The 27674-nt window shown below is 45.7% G+C and overlaps 1 protein-coding gene across 5 annotated transcripts in view; it reads left to right on the forward strand.

Moving 5' to 3' along the window:
* Positions 1–27674, forward strand: part of NAXD (NAD(P)HX dehydratase) — an 89291-nt gene that overhangs the window by 26597 nt on the left and 35020 nt on the right. For all 5 annotated transcript variants that reach the window (XR_012644998.1, XM_074990272.1, XM_074990268.1 and 2 more), the window contains one exon: positions 20295–20403. Coding sequence is in view for 4 of the 5 variants with exons in the window: in XM_074990272.1 (XP_074846373.1) it covers positions 20295–20403 (109 nt within the window). In the remaining variant the exon portion in view is untranslated. The remainder of the gene's footprint in view (positions 1–20294; positions 20404–27674) is intronic.

Consider the following 27674-nt stretch of genomic DNA (forward strand, 5'->3'; position numbering starts at 1 on the left):
AATGTTCTATCTAGTTTCATTCTGTATCCGGTCTTTACCCTGCCCTGCCATCTGTTCAGCCCTGCTCATTGCGGGATCTTTTTCACAGATGAAACTGTAGTAGTACAGTATGTAGTTTTGCCCTTCTTCCAAATGGGAGCTGTAGGGGAGGTGTTTTTAGTACAGAGGAAAAGGATTCTAGACTTGTTGCCTCCTAGAACCCAGGAGAAGAGTCAAGATTGTGTGTGGAGGATGTATTTGGGAGTGGGGAGGGTTACATGCCGTAATGGGTTCCAGATATCTGAACAAATTTACTGGGGAACTGATGTTCAAGGTGGTAATGTTGGCTTTTATATTCCCTTCCTGGAATCCACGGGACACTCAAAGGTTACATACTCCAATGTCGCTGTCTAACCAGTATATCAAAGGGCTTGGCCTTTGTGTGAAAGATTAAACCTACCAGTATTATATCCTGCCATTCAGATTCTTCAGAGATGGAGTATTGCTTCAGATTTGAATAGCAACAACTAGAGGTACTTGAACATCATTTGTGACTCAGAAGCTCAAAGTGTCCGGTACTGGGCAGCAGGCAGTTAGGTGTGGTGGGTAAAATGAGAGTTTGGCCTAAAACTTAGAGATGGGTCTAGCAGACAGAGTCCACAAACAAGCCAAGGGTCAGTTCTGGAGGGACAGAAGCCAAATGCTTGTTCTGTGTATATGATAGTTGTAGTTAGAAGGTATAACCAACATCTGAGCCAGAAGTCAAAAGCCAAAGCTGAAAAGTTAACCAGTGTCACTGCCCAGAGGTGTAGGCAAAAATCAGAAGTGGGAGTCTGAGCCTTGGATCGAATTGGAGGTTAATGCTGGAGCTGATGTGAGCTGGAGCAGGAACAGGGCACGAGCAAATGCTAGAAGCAGGAGAAAAGTGAGCACAGCTTATGGGCATAGCATGCTCTAAACAGCTGCTGTTTAGCTGCAAGTGCTGGACTTATAAACAGGACTGCTGATCTCGCATCCGGTGAGATGCTGCAGCTGTGTTGTCAGCTTCAAAGCAGTGGGTCTGGGGTTAGTGGGTGCTTTGAAGAAAAGTGAGCTGGAAAGAGAGGATAGTGAGTTGCATGGGCCTGCCTCCACCAGTGTCGGGGTTGGCTGTCTCCCTCGCCCTGCGTGCTTCTCCCACCCTTATTCCCCACCCCAAATCCTTCATTTGGCAAGCCCCTCCCACAACCCAAAGCCATAGGCCTTACCCTCCGCCCCCCTTAATGAGGCCAGTGTGTGGGCTGGGGCAGAACTTTGGCAGTGGTTCTCAATGTGTGCAGACTACTGTACTCTTTTCAGGAGTCTGATTTGTCTTGCACACCACAAGTTTCACCTCCCTTAAAAACTACTTGCTTATATAATCCTAGATAAAAATACAGACGTGTTGCAGCACACTGTTACTGCAAAATTATTCTCACTTTCCTTATATACATATGAAAATCAACTAAATATAAATACTGTATTGTATTTACTTTTCAGTGTGATACTTGAGCCTGTTCGTCACTTTGCATCTGATGAAGTGGGTCTTTGCCCTCAAAAGCTTATGCTCCAAAATAGCTGTTAGCCTGAAAGGTGTCACAGGACTTCTCATTGTCTTTCACTTGTGAGCCTTGTCGTGCTGGGAGGCACTTAAGCAATAACAACAATGAAGATTTTCTCCACACTGAATCCATCCCTACTGTCAGGGCAAGTGTTGGGAGGTGGCAAGCAGGGTGATTGCCTTGTGACGCTCCCCTGATAAATTATGTGGATGGGGGTGGCAAGGGGGCCAGAGCATCTTAGTGTTCTGGAGGGCTAGCTGGGGGGGTGGGGTTGGCATCCAGAGCAGAGGTACCACCCCGCCCTCACTAGCAGAGGCAAGGGAAAGTGGAGCAACACAGCGCTGGTCTCCTGTTCGCATCACTTGCGGGAGGGCTAGGACTTCTCCTGACACTTACTGGTGAGAAGTGCAGTAATGCAGCTGGGAGCCCTGGGAGCATTGCTCCACTTCCCTGGACCACCAGTGAGTGCGGAGGGGCCAACTTCTTCGAGTGTCCCCGTGGGTGCTCCACATTAGGTGTCGGGCTCGCCCGGCGCCGCAGATCGGATCTTCCAAGCAGTTTCTGCCGGACCATGCATGCGCTGGTGCACGCCACTCCCTTGCGCGCTCCTGGCCACGTGCGCGATCCGGTCCCCGCCAGTTCCTCTAAACCGCCGTTGGCTGCAGACAGAATCCGACTAGGCTACGGCCAAGTTAGCGTATCCAATGGTTTTAACTGTTTTTCTTTAAAGTTTTCAAGTTCTTAGTCTACTGTTAAGTTAGCCAGTTGTTATTTTCAAAAAAAAAAACAAACAAGAAACAACAAGCGGGACGGCATTCAGTCCAGTCCTAGTAACAAGCGGAGCACCGGAGGCCAGGAGCCTAGGGCCATTAGCCCTCCTGCCGCGGCAGGCTATCGGAGAGGGGGAAAACAGCACAGAGAAGGTGCTAAGTACCCCATTAACAACTGAAAGACTCACCAACAATGTCCTCTTCAGGATTCAAGAAATGTGAGTCTTGCCGAGAGGCAATGCCAGCGTCTGATGGGCACAGTCACTGCATAAGGTGCCTTGGAGAGTCCCATGTCACGCAGAAATGCTCCTTCTGTGCAAAATTAACAGCCAGAGCAAGGAAGGACAGGGAGATGCGGCTTAAAATGCTGCTCTTCGACAAGGCCCTCCAGCCAGACGTGCTGGAGCAGCCGCAGCAGGAGGGACCCTCCGGGGCCCGTAAAAGGAAAGCTGCCTCCCTCACCCCATCAGCGCAAAAATGGAGGAAAGTCTCTCCAGCCCGATCCCTGCCGGCAGCAACAGTGAGCGGGACGGGAGGAGCGCACAGCCCCCAGCCGCAGCAACAGCTGATCGGCGGCGGCACGGAGAGCCACGTGGAGGCGGCTCAGCCTCTGATAATCAAACAGCCGCCCCGCACTGCAGGCAGGGCGGCGGCTAAACAAGCGCCGGTACCGGCGGCACCTCAAGCAGCGGCACCGACCCCCAGGGAACCGGTGGTGCAGAGCACACAGGCACGCAGCCTGCAGGCACCAGAGGACGCTGCCCGTGTGGCACCGCCCATAAGCGTGCCGAGCGCGGCGCGGACGGGGCCGAGATCCCCTACGTGTCAGGGGGCGGAGCTACCCCCTCAAGGGAGGGAGAAGACTGCACACAAAACAAGGCACCGCAGCCCCTCTCCAGACAGGGCTGCAGAGTTGCTTTCTCTCAGCCCTCCGCTCATGCTGCGGACTCCAACTAGAAGGCAGGGGTCCCCCCAGCCTACCTGGAGCCCCTGTCTCCATTTTTACAACCAGCCTCGCCCTGGCTGGGACCACCTTCACCCTTCCTGGGGTTTGAGCCGCTGGAGTACTATCTCAAATCGCTCTCTCCAGTGTCCCAGGTGTCTCGACGATCTCGCTCCCCCAGACGCAGAGGGTATGCACCAAGGGAGTGGTCCAGGTCACCTTCCCAAGAACAGTGCCCGTGCTGCCATGGTCACCCCTATCACGCGGGGCATAGACACCACCGGCAATCTACCAGGGAAAGATCCCCACAGACGGTCCCGTATCCCCGAGGGCAATTGCGAACGGGGACAGAGACTCAAGTATCTCAGGGGGAACTGGTTATGGAACCCCGAGATTTTCCCTTGCAAGCTTCCAGCGAGTGGATGTACCATCACCAACAGGAACCGGAAGGGTCCAGAGAGGCGTACCCTAGTGGTTCCTCGCTCTCCTCCCCGGACAAGGCTACAGCCCCGGGGGAAGTCCATCCTCCAGATGATCTCAAACAGTTTCAAGTGCTGTTTAAGAGGGTGGCCTTCACGCAAGGCATCCAGACAGCAGAGGTGCAAGAGAAACACCATAAGCTCCTCAAAAATCTGAGACCTCCAGCCTCCTCCAAAATAGCAATACCGCTTGATGAAGCAATCTTGGAGTCCGCCACTATGATATGGCAGACCCCCACGACTATTCCGCCTGTCCACAAGACAGCGGATAAGAAATACTTCGTGCCAGCGAAGGGCATGGAGTTCCTGTTCAGCCACCCACAACCAAATTCTTTGGTGGTGGAGTCGTCGCAACAAAGATCAAAGACATCTCAATTCAAGACAGGGGGAACAGACAAAGATGCCAAGAAGCTAGAGCTGTTCAGCAGAAAGGTCTACTCCTCCTCCACTCTGCTGTTGCGAATGGCAAATTACGCAGTGCATCTAGCGAACCATAATTTTGACAACTACACTAGGTTAACCTCCCTCATGGACTTGCTTCCAGAGGACAAGAAACTGGTGCTCAAGGCCATCGTGCAAGAAGGCTACACGGCCTCGAGGACGGGAGTTCAGATCGCCCTGGATGTTGCGGACACAGCAGCACGTTCCACAGCTACGGCAGTGGTGATGCGAAGGGAGTCCTGGCTCCAGACTTCGGGTATACCGAGGGATCTGCAGGGAAAGATAGTCGATTTTCCCTTCGACTCGCAGAAGCTGTTTGCTGAATCAACTGACTCGGTCCTTCATTCCAGTAAAGATTCAAGAACCACACTTAGGACCCTGGGGATTTACACCCCTCCATACAGAAAGAAGAAGTACTACCCTCAACAAAGACGGTACCAGTACCAGCAACAGCGTCCCCAGTACCACAGGGGTTACGAGCAAGGGCGACATCAACAGCACCAGCAGTACAGAACTCCCAGGCGACGTTCCCAACAGAGCCGTGCGTCCTCGGGGCAGGGCCAAAGGCCACAAGTTTGACACACAGATCCAGGGCTGCGCCGTCACTACCATCGCACAAGGTCATCCGAAGCGGTTATTCCACCATGGCCTCCGACCATTCTACGACCAGTGGCAAAGGATCACCACAGACAAATGGGTGCTGGAGATCATAGCCACGGGGTACGCCATCCCCTTCCAGTCGCTCCCACCGCCACGACCTCCACCCAGGCCCCACCTCCAGGGAGGCCTCCCACGTAGCGAGGCTCAAGCAGGAGGTAGACCATCTCATGCTCATAGGGGCAGTGGAAAGAGTGCCGGAGCAACTGCAAGGGAAAGGGTTCTACTCGAGGTACTTCCTCACAGAGAAAAAGACAGGAGGCTGGAGGCCCATCTTAGATCTTCGAGGCCTCAACCGGTACCTGCACAAGCAACACTTTCGGATGATCACAATCGCCTCCATCCTTACGGCACTAGACGATGGAGATTGGTTCGCAGCCCTCGACTTACAAGATGCGTATTTTCACATAACTATCCATCCGGCTCACAGACGATTCCTCCGGTTCGTGGTAGGCAAAGAACATTTTCAATACAAGGTCCTACCGTTTGGCCTCTCCTCGGCCCCCAGGGTCTTCACCAAGACCTTGGCAGTGGTGTCAGCCTACCTGCACAGACGGGGTATTTATATTCCCGTATCTGGACGACTGCCTACTCAGAGGGGCCTCGAAGGAGGAGGTACTACACATGATACGCGTCACAGCAGGCACGTTCTCTTCGCTTGGCCTGGTTATCAATCTGGCAAAATCAAAGATAGACCCCACACAGGACATAGAGTTCATAGGGCATGCATAAATTCTATTACAGCGAGAGTGTATCTATCAGAGACACGCTTTCGGGCCATCGGCTCCCTCGTGCAAGTCATCACCTTCAGCCCTACAGTGCCGGTTCTGACGTGCTTACAGCTGCTGGGCCACATGGCAGCAGCGACATTCATAGTACAGAAAGCCAGGTTACACATGCGCAGCATGCAGCACTGGCTGGCAAGCGTATACAAACCGGCAGCACACATCGTTCACAGGGTGGTGTCGCCCACAACAGAGGTGCGCAAATCCCTGCAATGGTGGGTAAACCCCAAGAACTTGCTAACAGGGGTACCCTTCCACCAACCACAAATATCGGTTTTTCTTACTACAGATGCCTCCCTCATAGGGTGGGGAGCACACATGGGCGAAGAGGTGACGCAAGGGCTGTGGTCCTCCACGGAGCAGTCACTGCACATAAATATACTGGAGCTCAGAGCAGTGTTCAACGCCTGCAGACACTTTCGAGACCATATACAAGGCAAAGTAGTCGGGATCAGTACAGACAATACCTCCACCATGTTTTATATAAATCGGCAAGGAGGAGCTCGGTCCCTTGCCTTATGCGCGGAAACAGTCCGCTTGTGGAACTGGTGCATCGCCAACAATATAACCTTGAAAGCCTTGTACTTACCAGGCGCTCACAATGTGAAGGCAGACCAGCTGAGCAGGCGTTTCGCACTCACGCACGAGTGGCAGATCCGTCCCGATCTGCTACGACCGATTTTTCACGCATGGGGTTTTCCCCAGATAGACCTGTTTGCTACTCAGCACAACAAGAAGTGCCCACGATTCTGCTCCAGGGCAGGACTGGGACGGGGGTCCCTGGGGGACGCATTCGCGATCTCCTGGAGGGGCCCCCTGCTTTATGCTTTTCCTCCCACAGTGCTGATCCACAAAGTCTTGCAGAAAGCCAGGAGGGAAGGAGCCCAAATGATCCTGATAGTCCCAATGTGGGATCAACAGCAATGGTTCCCCCTACTCCTGCGCATGTCAGACCATCCACCGATGCCCCTTCCGGTGGCGCCGGATCTACTCACGCAAGCCCAGGGGTCCATAGTGCATCCGCACCCCCAAGGCCTGCGACTACAAGCATGGTTAATCCATGGCTCAGCTCCCTAGAGAGCACATGCACAGAGGAAGTGCAACAAGTCCTAGAAAGTAGCAGGAGGACTTCCACCAGGAAGACCTACAAGCAGAAATGGACTCGCTTGACGGCATGGTGTTCTACCAAACAGCTAGCCCCCCTTTCGGTGCCTATACCTGTGATATTAGAGTATTTACTGGACCTCAAGAGAGGAGGACTCTCACTATCCTCGTTAAAGGTCCACCTTGCCGCCATTTCGGCGTTCAGACACGAAGAGGAAGGGCACACGGTGTTTGCCCATCCCATGGTTACCAGGTTCCTCAAAGGGTTGGTAAACCTATACCCACCTCGGAAACTGCTTCCAACTTCGTGGAACTTGGACCTGGTGCTTAATGTGCTAACGGGACCACCGTTCGAGCCTTTGGCCACGGTTTCCCTCCGCCTCCTTACGATAAAGACGACCTTTCTTCTCGCAATCACGTCAGCTCGCAGGGTGAGCGAGCTTGCGGCAGTTATGGCAACACCACCCTGCACTGTTTTTTCCAAGGAGGCGGTAACCATACGGCTGCATCCAGCCTTTGTTCCTAAAGTTTCTTCTGAGTTTCATATTGACGAACCTATTGTTTTACCCTTGTTTCATCCAAAGCCTCAAAACTCTAACAAAGAGGTGCGCCTACACCTCCTGGACGTGAGGAGGGCACTAGCCTTCTATATAGACAGGACCAAGTCCTTCCGGAAAATGGATAGACCCCTAGTCTCTCTCGCTCCCAAATCGAAAGGAGAAGGTCTCTCTTCGCAGAGAATCTCGAAGCACATCGTATCCTGCATAAAAATGTGCTACGAACTCAAAAAGACTCCCTTACTAGCCACGCCCAGGGCTCATTCCACTAAGGCAGTGGCGGCATCAACAGCCTTTTTCAAGGGTGTTGCGCTAAAAGACATTTGCAGAGCGGCGACCTGGTCATCCTATGACACCTTCGCCAAGCACTACACCCTTCACAGGGTATTCCAAGAGGATACCCGTCTCTCGACAGCGGTCCTCTCGGGGACAAGCTGCACATAATCCGATTACCCACCTCCTATCTTGGGTTACTGCTGGATAGTCACCTAATGTGGAGCACCCACGGGGACACTCGAAGAAGAAAGAAAGGTTACTCACCGTAGTAACGGTGGTTCTTCGAGATGTGTCCCTGTGGGTGCTCCACTACCCGCCCATCCTCCCCGCTTCGGATCTCTGTTTAGTGTTTTGCAGGAGCATCCGAGGCAGTTGGTCAAGGAACTGGCGGGGACTGGATTGCGCACGTGGCCAGGAGCGCGCAAGGGAGTGGCGCGCACCGGCGCATGCGTGGTCCGGCAGGAACTGCTTGGAAGATCCGATCTGCGGCGCCGGGCGAGCCCGACACCTAATGTTGAGCACCCACGGGGACACATCTCGAAGAACCACCATTACTACGGTGAGTAACCTTTCTTTCCTCCAGTCCTCCAGGCCACATCACTTGGAGAAAGGGGTCTTGGGAGAGTGGGCAGAGCAGAGGGAAGAGGTGAGTTCAAGGGTGGTTGGGTGTTGTGGGGGACCTCCCCCAGAGTCACATGGGGGGGCAGTCATGTGACTAGTGGCCTTGCCCCTCCTGTTTTCTCCTTTACCCCTGAGTGGAGCCCCAAGAAACTAAGCTGCTTGGGCTTCACCACCCAGGGCTGATTCTGGGCCTTGGTCTTCAGTTTTATGCCTTGGGCCCCAGCAAGTCTAGTGCTGGCTCTGACAATCCCATCAAACTGAATTTGTGACCCCAGGTTTGGAAATTACTGCAATAATACTTGGAGCAGCATAAACTTAGTACTGAGGTGGCATGCGCTTTTTATACAGCCTGTTGTTCAATGAGGCAGGCATGTAGATGAGATGAGGAGTTCAGGGTGCAGAAGGGGGTGCAGGGCCGGAGTAGAGGGTTGGGACTGAGGGCTCTGAGGTGGTGCCAGGGATGAGACGTGGCGTGCAGGTAGGCTGCACCAGGACTGGGGCCGGAGGACAGCTTGCGTCACTCTCCACACCACCACCAACTAGCTCTAAAGGAAGGGGCACATCTTACTCTGCCCCTGCTGTCAAGCAGCACGATGCTCTGAGTGAAGGGGCCCTCTGCCCCACTGGCAGCAGCAAGCTCTGGGGCCAGGGCAGGGGGCGACTGCAGTAGCCATGCAAGCCCCAACTTGTTCCTCTCCCCGGTTCTAATCCACCCCTACCTCTCCCCTCCCTCTGCTGCATGGCCCTTTAGCGCTGCTGCAGTACAATGATTATTTTAATTTGAATCAGTGAGGCAACCCGATGCCTGACATCCCACCGCCCATTACTGAGTCACTATCCCTACTTTGAAAATGACTGCCTTAAGTGTGGAGACAGTGATCAGTAATGACTGCGGGCCTCTAGTTTTTATTTTTGGAATCCTGCAATATTATATGCTGTTTACAGGAACAAGATTATAACTGTAATAGATGTATATGTGTAATGGATTATAAAAAGGAAGTTTTGCAATTTATATGTTTAGAATGACTATGCAATACACTCATCCCTCACTATATGAGCACAGTTGGTTCCCAACTTTCTGCTCATAGGCGAAAACTCGTAAGAGGGACATTAAATTACCATTAAAATGCATGTAAAAGTCTATGATTGGTTCCTAGTGCTCCTAATTGTGGGAAGGAGTGGCAGCATGCAGATTGAAAAGTCAGTGAACCTTGGGTGGGGGGGATGCTGGAAAAGGTGCAGTACCTGTGGGGGGTGCGGTGGGCTGGGGGGTTCCAGGCCTGGGTGGGTGTTGGGGCTGGGGGGGCGGGTGCATGGGGAGTTGTAGGCCAGGATGTTGGGAGCAGGCGGGGTGGGGCTGCGGGTTTCCCCGTGCCCTGACCAGGGACCCTGCGGCTGGCTCGTGTAAGTGGGAAAAGTTCACTCTTTTAGTGAACAAAGGTATGTATTTATGTTCCTCATTTTAGAGAGTATTCATAAGTCAGGTACTTGTTAAATGAGGGATGAGTGTATAAGCATCCATAACCCTTATTACAGGTGTTCTGACCACCATAGATATCCTGAAATGAGTTGGTTTGCTGATCTAGGCAATACTTCTTCTGATTCCCTTATTTTAAAAAATAATTTTTTTCAACATCTTTTGTCAGTGATTTTGTGGTATCATCATTATTGTGGTTGTTCCTTATCACTGGGTCTTTCTGATAGTCTGCTTTATGTTCTTTTTTTATGTGAAATTGCAAAGGAGTTTCATTAAAGTTAATGTTGGTAAAACACTTCTAAGATGAAAAGCAGTACAGGAATGCAAAACATTACCACCACAGGCAACATAAGCAGAACTGACTTGGCATTAGGCTTAGTGTTCCACAGGAAATGCTTGTCTTGAGGTGTGTGTGTTATTCTTTGGGTGCAGAAACAAACTCTTATTTTCAATCTTGAAGATAAAAAAGTAGTGAATTTTCTGGTAGGTTATTTTCATGACCTATCCAGAAATGACATAGCTGAATCCATGTCAGCAGTATTTGCACAGCTATCAGCCTAAACATTAACAAACCCTTTTTACTGATTAAATGCATTTAGTTTTTCTAGCCAAATTCACTTTAAAGTCAAGCTTTTCAAAACTTCTCCTTTGGCATGGAATAAAATCTTGTTAAATTACTTTTTTCTTTTGTTTTCTACAACTAAAATGTTATTTAATACATTTTCCTCTCTCCCCAAAAATGGTATGTGGGCCACTATTTTGTATGTAACTTATTAGAATTTGTGTTACTGGAGCTTTTCACAGACTTGAGTGTGTGTAAAAATGAACAATTTTTTAATAATGCTTTATAAGTACAGCACATTGCTACTTATCTTTAATGTCTTTCCTATAATTTCCTATATCTATGTCATAAAATTATTATGCGGATAATACTAGAGAAGACAGAAAAATACCTATTTGGAGACTGTTCTATGACTTTTCTTCGTGGTTTAAAATAGACAAAATGTAGAGTTTAATTGAAAATTGTGTTTCACTGCAGTAGTCCCTTGAGTTATATGAGGGTTGCGTTCCCATGCACTCTCGTGTAACTCGAATTTCATGCAAGTCGGGGGGTGGTGCCTTTTTTCCCCTAATGGAACATATGTTCTGCCTCTGGGGAAGCAGCAGGAGCATCTGGAGCTCCTTTTGAAGGATAAGTCCTGGGGTTGGAGGGGAGGCAGTTGGGGAGGGTTACGCCTAGTGGTGCATTGAGGCTGTGTGTTGGGAGGAGGGGATGATTAAGCCTGCGGTGGGTTAGGGCAGCAGGGTTTAGGGTTTAGCCAGGGCCGGGGGAAGCGGGATTTTGAGTTGCACTTTACTCATGTTAGTGCAAATTAAGCACAACTCAAAATTGCGCATTTAGAGGGATTACTGTACATTACACTGAGCAAGAAAACTTGCACGGACACAGATGTTTATCAGATGGCTGTGTAGTCTCATTTACTTGTACAGTGATTCGTAGCTTAGGCCTGTATGCAGGAATTTTGTGGGGGTGGATGCTTTGTATTTGTAAATTTGGACAACCTTCATAGCCACTCACAGCAGATCCTGCCCTTCTCCCCATCTCTCCAGGTGGCCTGCCACCTCACTCCCCCTCCAGCCGCCCCTGGTTTGGCCTTCCCCCGCCAGCGTAAGGCCCCAATATCTGCCCTGGCCAAAAAACAGTCTCCTGCTCAGCCAGAACACACACACCCCTCGGCCTAATCACCACAGCCCACACTCAGACATCGTGAAAGCCCCCCAGCCCCTTCTTAGCCCGAACACATCCCCTCCCAGCCCACCTCTGCTTGGCCCCAAGATCCCCAGCTTGCTTGAACACTTCCTGCCTGCTCACCCTGCCCCGCCTTCCCTGTGTAGGGGCCTGTCACTTCTCTACAGCAGCCCTGTTCTGACAGAGCCGTTTTGCAGTGTCAGTGGACAGTGAACGCAGCTTGTCCGAGTGAGTGGGATTCCCACAGTCAATCTTGCTCATCAAGAGGGCTTTTGACTCCATGCCAAATGAGGAGCTGCATAAAGGGATGGGCTTAGGAGGACTGGTGGGCACGCTGCATAATTTTAACGCCTTCCTCACTTGACGAAATCACTGTAGAGTGCAATATCTCTGACAGGTGTTGAGACCAGTTGTAGCTGAGGCTATTAAAACATGCAGCTTTGTACAAGTATTGGAAATGCAAGATATTTCCAAGAAATAGTAACTTGCAGCACTGTTTTGCTTAATGTAGAGAGTATTTGCTGTCACTTCCTTGTTATAATGCAGTTTTGCTAATGCCGTTTTTAAAGAAAGCAAAACTAAACCCTACTTCATTCCCTCCATAGTATCTTCCTACCTCTGATCTAACTCCAATTACTATTGTGAGGATTAAATAGCATGAGAGTGAATTGCTTGGAAAATAGTAGGCTTAGCTGACTGGAAGAGAGCTTCCCAGAGGTTTTTGGGGGGAAATGGACCCCTCCTTTCCTTCCCAGAATTTTCTAGTTTAGGAGATTCTGGGGTGAAGCAGTGGGGAGGGCTAGCCTACCCTTCTCTCACCTTGCGTCGGTTGCTTCCATCCTTCAGGGCTGCAACACCACTCAAATTTGGAGCCAGAGCGTCAGGTTCCAGTGAGTGCCATTGTGACATGATGTACAGGTTCACAGAGATGCTCATGGTTTGGGGGCCCAGGACAAACTGCTCCATATACCCAGAAGCCCCAGAATAGCCATTCCTTAGAAAGTTATTCTGCAGTAGTTTATTTTGTTCAGCTTCCCCCTGCACACAAGCTGATGGGCACTATGGAAATGTGAAGTATTACAACTGGATAATTGTTACCAGTTGAATGGTTTGATTTTTCTTTTAATTGATGGGGAAGTGGGAGACTGTAGCTGTGACTTAACTCTAATGCTTAAGTAACTGAGAAAAAGAATACAAATAGATCACAGCTTTGTCAAGGTAGAACAGTGATACTCATTCCAAGCTGGCTGTGGTGTGCGCTTAAAACATGTAACAGTTTGAGCTCATTATTCTCTAAGTAAAAGTTTTCAACAGTTCCAGTAACAAGCAAATTTCAGTTGCTGTTAAGAAGGAGACTTGACATTCAAAAGTCAGGATAGTTACAGCTTAATGATTGGGTGCTAGCTTCTTTTTAATTGGCTTGTCTAAAAGAGGTGGAAAGGGCAGACAAAATGAATCACTTTTTGTAATTTTGTTTTTAAAATATACCAGCTGTTGGGAGTAGTGTACACTTATTGAGAGGAACCAGCTAAATTCCTTTCACCATTATTCTTTCTTTGCCTTCCACCCGCAAGAAGGGGAATCTGCTGCCCCCTTTCCCTTTCTTTGTAGCCGCCCAAACAGGATATGAATAGTATGTGGCAAACCCTCGATTTAACGGACTAATAGGAGGAGAAGGGTGTCTGTTAATCCCGAAAGTCCGTTAAATCCAAGGGTTCACTCACTGACCTTCCCAGCTCTGCTCCAGTGATGAAGGCAGAGCCCAGTGGCTCCACCAGGTCTCAGCCACCCATCCTCTTCTCTGAGCTGTCCATGCTCCACCTTGAGTGCGGGGGCTCCTCCTGGCTCTGAGCCCCCTGTGCTCAGGGCAGAGCTTGCGGGGCTCCTCAGCTCTGAGCCACCTGCTCAGCCACAGGAGGGCGGGAGGAACCTGTTGGCAGTCTCAGCCACAGCCAGGGACCCCACAGTGGTGGCAGTCTCAGCCATTGGGGGAAGGGGGTGGCGCTGAGTCACCTTTTACAGCACAGTACAATACTGTATTCTACTTTCTTTTGAGGGGGTGGGGATGCTAGCGGACATACGTTATTACTGACGCCCAGTAAAACAGGGTCTGCTATGTTGAGAGTTGACTGTACATTCTTCACGTGTCCTTTATATCAGTGTTTCTTAAACTACGTTCCATGGAACACGGGTGATCTGCGAACAACTGTGCGCCTCCAGCACCTGACACACTTTCACTATCATATTTTGATGGGATAAATTTTCCGTTATTAAAACCAGGTACGATGTTACTACTTCATTGCTATGATACCTGATTAAATTACCTTTTTTTTTTTTTCCACCCTGGAATATGTTGCTATTTCCTTGTCTTTCTTTGATAACAGGTTTTTGAAGAAAATTTTCATAGTTGTTCCACATAAAAATACTGTTCGGTGTTCCATGGTCTCAAAATGTTGTAGAAATGCAGCATTATATCATCCCACTCAGGATGAACTGGTGAGTGCAGCGCAGAGGGTGGCACCTTCTTATAGCAGTGCTTGTTGGTGTGCTGAAGTTCACCTCCAACCCCCTGCCGTCGTGCTCATAAGTATTCTGAGCTTGAGACTGTTAAAGTAGGGCGCAATGGCTGAAACCCTCTGCTGCTTCAGTTTAAAGGATGGCTAATTCCAATCAAACCTCAGAGTTACAGATGCTTGAAGAATGGAGGTTGCCTGTAACGGAACAAAATGCAGCTCCAGGCTAGGTTCCAGAGGCAGGTATGCTGATTCTTTCCCAGATATAGGCAAACTTCCTCCCACAGTGGGGGTGGGTGTGTGTGAGAGAGAGAGAGAGAGAGAGAGAGAGTGAAAATTTAGAGGAAAGCAGCACAGAGCCCAGTGCTGCTCCTGCTCGGGCTGCCTATAGCTTTGCCTGAAAATCTTCAACTCCTTCCTACCTGTAAATTGGTGCCCCACATGTGGGTTGTGGTAAGGTAGGGACAGGCAGCCCAGCTCAGCCTTTCCTTAAGATGCAATACAGGCACAGAATTTGTTTTTGTTTGGTCTCCATTGCTTCCTGCTTGGTTGCATACAGTTCTGCTTGGTGTCTGGTATTTGTATCTTAAAGGTTTCACTGTAGAAGAGTTTTCTTTTTCTGTAAGGGTTTTTATTAAGATAGACTAGTTAGTTCCTTCTTCATTTCCTCCTAACCAATATGATAATAGAGAACTGGAGAAGTATACTTGGTGTCTAGAGCCCACCCAGTATCAGACATCCATACTATATGCCAGTCAGATCTTGGAGGGGTGTTCAGTTTGCAGCATTCTGTTTTAAAGTACTATATTTGCCTTTTTCCAGTCTTCTGGAATCTCTCCTGACTTCCATGACATTTCAAAGATAACTTCTCTGTCAGCTTCTTGAGTATTCTAGGATGCGATTCATCAGGCCCTGTTGACTTGAAGACATTTAACTTTTCTACATAAAGTTTTTAACTTTTCATGTTCCAACTTCTTGACCTCCATTTGCACTGGCATTCACTGTTAGGCATCCAGTCTCCATCAACCTTGGTAAAAAACTGAAAAAAGATATTAAGTACCTCTGTCGTTTCCATGTTGTTGTTTCTCCCTCTTCATTGAGCAGTGAGCCTACCCTGTCCTTGGTCTTCCTCTTTTTTCTAATATACTTGTAGAAAATGTTTTCTTGTTTTCCTTTGACTCAAAATGGATTGAGCTTATTTTATGCTTTTGCCTGTCTAATTTTGCTCCTACATTCCTGTATTTTGTTTATATTTCTCCTTTGTACTTTGACCAAGTTTCCGCTTCTTATGCAATTTTTTTGATTTTTAGATCATTCAGAATCTCACGATTAAGCCAAGCTGATCTCTTGCCACACTTCCTGTCTGTCTTGTGCAGAGGGATAGTTTGCTCTTATGCCCTTAATAATGTCCCTTTGAAAAACTGTCATGTCTTCAACTGTTTTCCCTCGTAGTCTTGCTTTTCATGGGATGGACTTACCATCTGTCTGGGTTTGCCAAAGATTGCCTTTCTGGAAATACATTCTTTTTTTTGCTGGCCTTCCTTGTACCACTCCTTAGAATCATGAACTTTATAATTTCATGATCACTTTCACCCAGTGCTTTTTAAGGTGCCGGAAGTCAAATCTGATGAATCCTTATAGAGGTCGGGGTGTTCAGTTTTAATGGCTTGGTCCCTATGCTGCTGTGGGACCGGCAGGGGCTCCTGCCTCAGTCCCTGCACTCCTCTGGGACTGACGGTGAAAAATTTTCTGGCATAATAATAAATAAAAGGGTGCCAGAGCTCCATTCCAGGGTGTTCCACCAGAAGAAAAGCCCTGCTTTCACCCAAGCTGCCTGCCACTTTCAAATTCTCAACCCGTTCTTCCCTAGTTGTGAAAATCAAATGAAAAACAGCTTCTTCCACCCCCCCCCCCTTCCCTGCCCCAAGTAGCTTTTTCCACCTTCTGAAATAAAAAATTGTGGTGTTTATTCCAAGGACTTGTTGGATAATCTGCACCTTGCTGTGTTCTTTTTCAGATGTCTGAATAGCTGAAGTCCCCCATTGCCACCACATTGTGTGTTTTGGATTATTTTGTTGGATATTTAAAGAGTCTCATCTACCCCTTCTTCCTGGTTAGGTGGTCTGTAGTAGACCCCTACCATGATATCACCCTGGCAGTTCACTAGAAGGTAGTGTTATCTTAGGTGGAATAAGTTTCTGAAATAGGCAAGTGAGAAACATTACCCCCATTGTGTATGTTTAAGAATAAATCTCTTCTTGAATGTTTTAATTAAATAGTTCAGGATTTTTTATAGCCTCCTTTAGAAAGTTCACCCAACAGCTATAGCTGTGCGTAATGAGCAGGGAGATAACTCAGACTACGTCTACACTATGTGTTTTCAATGATACTATTTTGATATCTCGAGGTTGAAATAAAGTTGAAAAATAATGTTCAGACAGCCACAACATTGTGAAATGGAGCATTCACATTTACAGCCATGGCATTGCAAAAGGAGCACTCCCATAAGTTGATAATAGCTCTGTGTTGTTCACATGCATTCATTTTTCGACCTTGAAAGACGGAGGCTCAATGAAAGTTGCTTGCAGAGATGGAGTTGTTATTTCAAGGGCAAAGCCCTCTTATCTTGACTTTTTGTGCATGGTAGTGTGACTGCGCCATAATTTTTTTCAGAAACAGTTTTTTTTGTTTTGTTTTGTTTTTAAAGGCAAATACAGACAAGCCCTCAGTCTTTGCACAAAATTCAAGTTAAGGAATTTATGACCACACTTGTCAGTATGTATCTCTGCATAAAAGTTACAGTCCTATCTTGGTATTGCAAATTAGTCCTTATACCAATTTGTTTGAGATAATGGTAGAATGTGCTTTATTCTATTTGTCTATCTAAATGTTTTTTTTTGTCATAGCCAGGACATCAGCCAGACAAATGAGTGGATTATATGCCTGCCTGGCATATCTTTCATTCACTGTCTTCCAGAGGGATATGGTGGTACATTGTTCTGCTCTTCTCCTGGATCATCATCAATCCCTGTGTGGTGTCTGATTTTTCACCTTAATCAAACTATTAATTATCCAACTTCTTTCACCTAGACCTCATAATCGTGTAGACAAGACAGAGTTGCGTACTTTGGATGTTGAGAGGCTTAGCATCTTGACAGAACCTTCATTTCATATGCTGACAACCATAAAGGGGCACACTTTTTTTCTGAGATGCTGTCTAGTTGGGTTAAACAGTGCACAGTAGAGCACAATGAAGTAGTATCTATTCTACCCTGCTTAGGAGTTCAATTATACTCCAGTAGAGCACTGGCAGACTTTGTACAGATGCTTTCAAATTGAGGAGATCTGTCAAGCTGCAACAGGAGATTCGTTACATACATTTACAAACCACTACTCCCTAGACTTAGCCCCTCACTATACTGCTCAGTTTGGAATTATACCTTCCTTACAGAAGGTGTCGCTTATCAAAGTACCTCATGAGTGGAAATATGTAGAGGATACTAGAAGAAGAAATGAAGATTAACCACTTGTCACGAGAATTCTTGAGATGGACTCTGTACAGTCACACTACCTGCCCACCTTTTCCTCTTTCTCAGGGTTTTAAATCTGAAGAGGAAGTGGAAGGAACAGAGGTAGCAGTGCATCAAGCCCTCTTTTATAGTCTCCTCCTTGGAATGTTTGAGAATGCAGAGGGAATTGGTGGGATGAGTGCATCATGCTCTCTCTTGGCATTGCCCTGAGCAGGCATCCTTGAAGTTTACCCACTTACACATCCCCAGGAGTATCAGTGTACAAAGTCCATCTGAAAGAACTCTGTTACAGGTAGGTAACCTTCATCTTCCTGTAGGAAATGCATTATTTATTGTAGGAAGAGTGATTGGGTTAAAGACATCTCTAAAGCTTTGTGTAATCTAGAAAGATGAACTGTTGTAACCAAATAGGTGTAAAAATCAGCCTAGTTAAATGACAAACCCTTAATTCTAGATGTATTTAAATGTGCATAATCCTATCTTAATTTGGTAATTTACTGATACAGCTGTGTTGGGGGTTTGCATAATATGAACTAGCTCAATTGTTAAATCAGTTTAATTAAACTGCATTTTTCTAGTATAAACAAGGCCTCATTTACTAATCTAATGGGAATCTTATTTCTCCAGTGGCATTTACTTTTATACTGTAGTTTGTCAAATTCCTCATATTGGCATAATTTTAAAACTCAAATCATAATTCTGTAGTACTCCACTTGGTTAGCATTTATTTACAGTAGAGACACACAGTAATCTCAGTAATTGAACCTGACCTTGGAAAAGATGAAAGATCAGCAAATAGACTTGTGCCATTTACTATAAATAGTATATTTTCCAAAGGTGGTTTCTTCGTAGTTTTGTGTAGTGCTTTGAGGGGAGCCTGTGCTCTGCATAGAGTAGAGAACACTAGTCCTTTTAATCAGTGGAATAGCTGGTCCTTTAAGCATAAAGCTCCTGATCTCTCTAACTCCTCATTCAAGGATTTATTATTCAAGTAGATCTGTGGCATCCTGTCATTCCTTGTGGGATCAGAGTCCGCTTGCACAGATCTAACTGCAAGATGGGCCCATGTTAACAGGCATTCCATGCTTCTGGCTGCCTCTACACTGCGAGATAAAATAAATTTAGTCAGTTAGCCCTATTTTTTTCCAAGTGCCTGTCCTCACTGTAAATTCCATTAGCTCAATTTATGGACCACTAAAATCGACATATCATCAAAATTTTAAAATCGTAGTAACTTGATGGGTGTAGTGTTCAATTTGAATTTAAAATTCCTAACAAAGGGTAGTGAGGATGCAGCATATCTTTTAGTCAAAATTATTTACCTCCACAGATGTCCCATATGTACCCCACAATTCACCACTGTTCTCTGCTCTGGCCTCTTACTTCTCCACTGCTTTCAAGTGCAGAGAAATTAGGCAACAGGAAGACTGTTACAGTTCGGCATCTGCAGACCCGTGGCTGTAGAGACATGAGAGGCTGAAAAATCTTCTTTCTTTTTCTTTGCTAGGAGTGCAGCTGCGGGGTCTGTGCTTCTGTGTATACCCCTGCTACCTGCCTTTTTCTCCATGCTGCCTGGCACCAGCTGCTGGACCCCCGTACCACGCGTCAGCTAGGCTGTAGGTGGGGTGGGTTGTGCTTGTCTGGTCGTATAAGAAACTGCTTTTCAGCCATTTACATATTCTCCTGACCCCCGACCCCCAACCACCCCTCTCTTTCCTCCCCCTGGAGGTGCCACACAGTCTGGAACATTCCCATGTCCAGCCACATCATATGGCTTGACCCCGAACTAATAAAAGGACATGCAGCGCAAGGTGCCAGGCAAACTGTGCTCAGTAAGGGTCATGATTTTGGGGGGGGCTGGCTGTAGCCGGGGCTCTTTTAGTCGCCCCGAGCCATATGTTTAAATGAAGGCAGGTATTAGCTAAACAGCTATCATAGCTGTCAAAGTAAAGCTTGCAGCGGGGAATATGCCTGTCCTAAGAGTCGTCTTTTCCAGGTGCAAACCTGACTATAGCCTGGGCTCTTTTGGCCTGCTGAATCATTCGAGCTTCAGTGTAGCAGCCATGTCTGCTTAGACATAAGGGTCTTCTTCGGTAGGAGGCCTAAATCCAGATTCAGATTCCTGAAAGGGCCTCCATGGGCAGTCACAGTTTTCACCGTCCTGGGCCATTACTGATGGCTCGTTAGAGTTTCAGTGTAGCACCTATGTCTACTTAACAGCCCTCTTTCCCAGGAGGGGTAAATCGATATCCAAGCCCAAACTAAAGCCTAGGCACACTGTTTCAACATACCACCCATGTCTACTTAAACATACTTAACATGGCAGGGGAAAGAGGGGAATGAAATGTGGGAAGATGTTGTCATATACCACATCTACTTGTGGGGCCAGAATGCAATGGGGCTCAGAGAACTGTGGGATAGGTTCCCACAATACAGTGCAGCAGCACTTGATTTAAGCTTCTTGTGTGTGGCAGCAGTAAGTCAGTTTTGTGGGGAGCATGTGGGAAGGTGAAGATGCTTAAAATCGAATGGATAAAACCCAGTGTTAAGGAATCAGTTTTAATAAAATTGATTTGTCTTGTAGTGTAGACATAGCCTCAGAGAGCCCCTAGTCTCAGCTCCAAAATTGTTCCCAACTTTCCTCTTCCCAATGATTATTAAAAACAAACAAACAAAAAAAAAAACTTTCAGCAAAACAAAAAACAATTTATTTCTCTATGGGCAAAATCCTGCATGTAACTTTTGGCTAACCTCAGATGTACATGGGAGACCCTGTATTTCAGATTCAAGAGTGTTGTAAGTAAATGCTTTGTACTTGTTTTCTCTACTTAGTGACAGTCCTAATGCTGTTCATGAAGTGGAAAAGTGGTTGCCGCGACTGCATTCAGTTGTCATAGGACCTGGTTTAGGTAGAGATGACGTACTGCTTGAGAGTGCTAAGGTAATGTATACTTCAGTATTTTGCTCTACACCTTTTGTTGTTGAATTTTGTAAACCAACTTTTGCAGTATTTGTGCAACTGCATTAGCATTTTTGAGTGAGGATATTGTGTGATAGTCTTAATAAAGTCATTAAAATACAGCTTAGAAGCAACACCTGTAATAAAGTGGTTATAAGTGAATCAGATCTGCTTTGAAATTAAATTTCTATAAATTATATCTTTGTTCTAATTGTTAATAGTTGAGATCTATTAGTTTCTAAATGTGAATACCTATAAGGTAAACAGAAAAGTTAAAACTGGGAGTTGCCCAGTCTTTGTGGTAAGAGTCATAGACTTGAGGGCTTGTCTACATGATGAGTTGGTAGGTTATGGTGTGAATCGCTAATGCGCTAGGCTGCCACACATTAACTCGTTGTCTGGATCTGCTGCCATTCATTCAGTTACCAAATACACTTTGATGTACACCTGTCCCTCAATGTACCAACTTCGGATTTATGAATTTTCAGTACAACGAACCATGTAAATTTATACCTGTTTTTCAATTTATGATACCGAAGATAGATGTGTTGATCATCAGAGGAGATTGGAATGCGAAGGTTGGAACAGATAACGAAGTTTGGGAGAGAGTCATAGTAAGGTTTGGATATCGAGAAAGAAATGAATGAGGTGAAAAACTACAAGAGTTTGCTACGGAGCACGAGATGGTGATCTCCAACATGAGATTCCAACAAAAGGACTGTATGAAGTGGACATGGAGATCGAATGACGGGAGGTCCAAGAATACAATAGATATGGTTTTGATACAAAGAAGATTGCTAACATCAGTAGAGCAGTACCTAACTTTCCGAGGAGCGGATATAGATGTGGACCACAGTCTGGTGATTGTAAACATCAAGGTAAAACTCAAAAGAAAGTGTAAGACACAGTTTAAGAAAAGAGATGTGGTGATGCTTTGTGAGGAAGAAACAGGGAATGCATACAGAACAGCACTCAGAGAGAATATTAAGAATATTGCCACAGAGGAAGACCTAGATAAGAGAGTCGCAGGGATAGCTACGGTGATAGAAGAAACAATTGAGCAGACTGTTCTAGAAGAAAAGATCAATAAGAAGTGGATTAATCAGGAGACCCTGAAGTTGGTTCAAGAGAAGAGAGCGTTGAAGATCAGAAGAGATGTTTCCGAGATGGCAGAACAGCAATATAGGGTGAAATGCAGTGAGGTGAGGAAAGCAGACAGAAAGGATAAGGAGAAATGGTTAGAGGAGCCATACAAAGGTATAGAGAGGTATTAAGGTGAATGTAAGACCAGGGAGGTGTATAAGATGATTAGAAATATTAATAGGAAAAGGCAACCAAAGCAGATAGAGAGCAAAGATGAGAACGAAGAAGTGCTCATGAACAGGGAGAAGATACTGCACTGATCTATATGAAGCACAGCTGGACCCGGGAGTTTGAGAGACTGACTGAAGGACTGAAAGAGATATCTCCGCCAAGTATGGAGAGCGAGACCTGTATTTCAAAGGAGGAAGTAGAAAAAGCAGTGAAACGACTAAAGCACAACAAAAGTCCTGGAAATGATAAGATCACAGAAGAGATGACCAAATACGGTGGAGAAAGCGTGATTCAGGAAATACACCGGCTACATAATATAGCATGGAGAGAAGGGAAGGCATCTAAGGAAAAAACAAGATCCATGCTAGTGGCAATGCCCAAGAAGGGAAGTACATTGGAGTGCAAGAACTACAGAATGATTGCCCTCATGAGTCATATAGGCAAGGTGCTGGTGATGATACTGACTGAGACTAAGACTGCAGATAGAGGAACATATAGCAGACGAGCAAGCAAGGTTCAGAAAAGATAGAAGTACCGTACAGCAGATATTGGCACTAAGGCTGATAGCGGAGAAAGCTCAACGAAAGAACAAGAATGTATACGCTTACTTCGTCAATTTTCAAGAGGCATTTGACAGTATAGATCAGAAAGTGACTTGGGCGGTGTTGGAATCATACGGAGTGGATAGCAGACTGATATGGCTGTTGAAGGATATCAGTGACAATGCAGAGGCAGCTGTGAGAACATGCGGGGGGTTGGGAAGTTGGTTTAGAACAAGTAGAGCTATGAGACAAGGAGATCCAATATGGCCAAGTATCTTCATCACACATCTGTAGAGAGCAATAGACAAGATCAAGGAAGAGGTAGAAGGGATATCTGTGCATGGGAAAAGAATTAACCACTTGAGGTTCAATGGATGATATAGCTATCATTGAGGAAGATAAGGAGAAGCTAGCGAAAATGGTGGAGGTGCTAAACAAAGAAGGGAAGTGGTATGGACTGATCATGAACATCGATAAAACAAAACCAGTGGTATTTAGAGATAAGGAAATAGGAAGGAAGATCAGCGTAGATGGTATTGGACTAGAAAATGTGGAGAAGTTCACATATCTGGGGAGCAACATAACGTATGATCTAGACTGTAAGAAGGAAATAGCGACTAGAATAGCGAAAGCAAGAGCAAGTTTGACGGCAATGGATAAGATCTGGAAAAGCAAAGTGATTAGCTTAGGAATGAAGCCGAGCATCTTGAAAATGTGTGTATTCAGCAGCATGTTGTACGAATGTGGGACATGGGTGATGATAAAAGATTTGAGAAGAAGAATATTGGCGTTCGAAAGGAGTTGTTATAGAAAGATTCTGAGAATAGGATGGATGCAGAAGGCCACCAATGAGGAATTATACAGAAAGATACAGCCAAAAGAGAGCCTGTTGCAGAAGGTCATAGAAATGGAAGCTACAACTGTTTGGGCATATTTCTAGAATGAACAATGAATGAAAAATCAAGACTCTGGTATTCGGCATAATGGATAGTTCGCATAGGAGAGGTACAACCCGCAGAGAATGGGTAAATGATATAGTAGATTGAGGCGGAGCTAGTCTACAGAATCTAAGCCACTCCGCACTGGACAGGGAACAAAGGAAAGGAATAGTGAGAGAGGCATCAGACACCAGGGGATGCTGAGCCCATGGTTGATGATGATGATGATGATGATGATCATCAGGACAATCAATAGTCAACCTTCATCCAAGCATCCACAGAGGAATGTGGTACAGTCAGTGCTCCGCTCTCCAGCCCCGGGATCCAGCAGGGGCCAGAGGACCTCTGGGTTGGGAGCCACCTGGGGTTCCGAGCTCTGCCAGCAGCTCCAGCCCTGGGACTGGGGAAAGCCAGCAGCCCCAGGGCTAGGAGCTGGTGGGGTGCAAAGGTCGTCTGGCAGTTTTAGCCCTGGGGACCCAGCTGGGCCTGGGGAGTTCAGCAAGCCCCAGGGGGGGAGCCAACTGGGGTGCAGAGCCCTGCCACAGCCCAAGCTGCAGGAACAGGGCGAAGGAAGGAGATAGGAGCAAACGGGTGGGGATCTGGCTGGGAGAAAAAAACTAAAAAGCACTGGGTAGAGCAGTAGTAATGTGCAGGCTTACACACTTCCCTCAGCTGGCCTGCTCTTCCCAGTAGGTTTGCAGGCTTGCTTGTGTTTGTGTTGTCTTGACTGAATGATATTAATCTTCAAATATCTTTTACTATTTGGGATCCTCATGGGTGCTAAACGTGAAAAAGTTTCTTCAGCAGGTGTTACTAAGGCCAAGAAACCAAGGAAAGCCATATGTGTGGCTACCAAACTTAGTTATTAAAAGAATTGAAGATGGCCAGCAATTGAAAGACATATGGTTGGCAGTGATCTTGGCAGCATCGACAATGCATATGATCTTCCTGTGGAAAAAGATTTTAAAAATGGCAGAAATGTATGTTGGAGCTAAATTGCATCAAATAACAAAGGCCAGGGATGCAATAATAGGGAAACCTGAAAGACTTTTAATACATTGGATTGATAACCATAACAAACACAACATGCCTTTTGAGCTCCCTCATCATAAGGGAGAAAGCCCTGTCTTTTTAGAGGACCTGGAGAAGAATGCTGAGAAGAATCTCTTCCTCTAAGGAAGGAGAGACAAGTTGAGTCTGCCAAAGTAACTTTCAAAGCTGCTCACTTTAGAGTGTGTTCACCTTATCATAAGTCTGTGTGTTACAGGCAAAGCTGCATCTGTTGATATTCAGGCATCTAACATTTTCCCAGATACATTGCAGCAAATAATTGATGAAGGTGGATATTATCCAAAACAAATCTTGAATGTTGATGAAACTGGGCTTTTCTGGAAAAGAATGCCTTCTCAAATGTTTATTTCAAGAGATGAAACAAAAGCAGCAGGTTTCAAAGCCTCAAAGGATCGACTGATGTTACTTTTTGGTGGAAGTTTGGAAGGAGACATGAAATTGAAGCCTCTCCTTGTTTACCATTCAGAAAATCTGAGAGCACTTAAAGGCTCAAACAAGGCATCATTACCTGTGGTATGGTGTTCTCATTGATAGGCATGGGTGACAAGGCAGGCTTTTGCTGATTACATTACAAGCTTTCCTTTCATCTTTACATTTCATCTCTAAATATTGTGCTGAAAATAATCTGGATAATAAATGTTTGCAGATCCTCGAAAATGCTCCCGGTTGGCCTATCAATGTTGAAGACTATGGTGATAACAATAGAGTGCTTTGGTGGATGTTTTTTTTTTGCCCCCAAATACCCTTTCCATCCTTCAACCAATGGATCAAAGTGTCATTGCTATGTTAAAAGCTTAACATCTGCAACTGATGATGAGGTCTCATGTATCTGCATCAGATGGAGAAGACAAACCAACAGTTGAGCAGTTGTGGAAGAATTACAATGTCAAGATGTCTGTAGAAAATATCGCAACGGCATGGAATAAAATAACTCAAAGTATCATAAATGGTGTTTGGAAAAGGCTATTGCGAAAATATGTTCATGATTTCCGTGGTTTTGAGAGTGAAGTGAAAGACATTCAAAAGACTATCGTGCAACTGGCAACTCAAGCAGGATTCAATGAGGTAGACAGTCATGATGTTCAAGACCTGATAATGTTACACAGTGAAAAATTGACTAATGAAGAATTAATTCAACTGTACGTAGAAAAGTAGGAGGAAGAATTGGATGGACCACAAAAAACACTGGACACTGAAACACTCTCAGAATTCTTCAATGGATTGGAACGAAGCAGCTACACAAATTCTCGATGACAACAACCCAAACTTAGAATGGAGTTCATCATGTAAGTGACAAATTCATTAAGCCATTCGATTCTTTCAGTAGTTGTATGACAGAAAAAAGAGGGTTGCAGTACAAATTTAAATTTTATTGTTTTTTCAACCTTCATCCTCACTGCCTCTGCCTAAACCCTCAACACCATCCTCAACCTCCAAAGCTGAAGATAAAACACCAATTAAGGAGGTTGAAGTCACAATGGAGCTGACTTTAGATGAGATCCCTTGAGCTCTCATCGCCACCACCCCACCTTCACCACAATCTGAAAACTGACTAGTGGTAATAAAGTAATACTGTTCTTATTTTTATGATTGTATGGTAACGTGGCAAAAATATCTAGTGATTTTTTTTTTCTGGGAGTTGGGAACCAGTCATTGTTTCCCATTGAAATTAATGGGAATTTCATTTTTGATTTACGAATTTTCACCTTACGAACAGTTTTCATCATGTGAATTATGTTCATAAATCGAGGGATTAGGTGTACTCCAATTTCAGATGCGAGGCAGACTTGTCCACTGTAGCTTCATCCCCTTTGTCTAATTTGCCACGTAGACAAGCCATAAGCCATATTTTCACTACCAGAAACTCAGAATGGACTTGAAGATCATGCATCCAAGTGGTTATTTTGGTCGTTTTAATTTTGATGGTGAATATGTTAAAATAAAAGCCAACATTTTCTACCAAAGGTATATAAAATTAAGCACCTAACTCTATATTTAGGCTTCTATCTTCATTTTAAAAAAATATTGTCATCTCCCCTCTCACACCCCTTATTTAACAGACTCTCCATCAAAATAATCACTGAAATGCTTAACAACTCACTTTAGGCACCCAGGTTTGAAATTTTTGGCCAAGAGTGGTATCGGTAAGCAAATGTGTACCTGCACATTGGAGACATTCTTATTCATTATATACATTTTCTATTCTAGTTGAAGCAATAATCCTTCATGTTTCATATCATAGTAAAAAGTTGAAAAAAGAGCATTTAAATATTGCTGCACAGAAGGGAATAAACTGTGGTACAGTATTTACAAAGATAGCTTTACATTATTGCTATCGTGTGTTAGTACTTCGAAATCAATGCTATCATTCTAATGCTGGAAGCTGTGTAAAATCTGGTGAAGAGAAATTTGTGCTGATCAGTGACAGTAACAAAAAGTTGGATTGCTAGGTTTTGCATAGCTGAATGTGGAGTTTATATACCCTGTGCCCCTCGTCGTCATGAACATAAGAACATAAGAATGGCCATATTGGGTCAGACCAAAGGTCCATCCAGCCCAGCATCCCATCTGCCAACGGTGGCCAATGCCAGGTGCCCCAGAGAAGGAGAACAGAAGACAATGATCAAGTGATTTACCTCCTGCCATCCATCTCCTGCCCTTGTTCTGAAGGCTAGGGCACCATACTTTATCCCTGGCTAATAGCCATTTATGGACCTAACCTGCAAAAATTTATCAAGCTCTTTTTTAAACCCTAATAGAGTCCTGGCCTTCACAGCCTCCTCGGGCAAGGAGTTCCACAGGTTGACTGTGCGCTGTGTGAAGAAAAATTTCCTTTTATTAGTTTTGAACCTACTACCCATCAATTTCATTTGGTGTCCCCTAGTTCTTGTATTATGGGAAAAGGTAAATAATTTTTCTATATTCACTTTCTCCACACCATTCATGATTTTATATACCTCTATCATATCGCCCCTCAATTGCCTTTTTTCCAAACTGAAAAGTCCCAGTCTCTCTAGCCTCTCCCCATATGGGACCCGTTCCAAGCCCCTAATCATCTTAGTTGCCCTTTTCTGAACCTTTTCTAATGCCAATATATCTTTTTTGAGGTGAGGAGACCACATCTGCACGCAGTACTCAAGATGTGGGCGTACCATAGTTTTATATAGGGGAAGTATGATATCTTTTGTCTTATTATCGATCCCTTTTTTAATAATTCCTAACATCCTATTTGCCTTACTAACTGCCGCTGCACACTGCATGGATGTCTTCAGAGAACTATCCACTATAACTCCAAGATCCCTTTCCTGATCTGTCGTAGCTAAATTTGACCCCATCATGTAGTATGTGTAATTTGGGTTATTTTTTCCAACGTGCATTACCTTACACT

Source organism: Carettochelys insculpta, chromosome 1, assembly GCF_033958435.1.
Source record: "Carettochelys insculpta isolate YL-2023 chromosome 1, ASM3395843v1, whole genome shotgun sequence".
NCBI lineage: Eukaryota > Metazoa > Chordata > Testudines > Carettochelyidae > Carettochelys > Carettochelys insculpta.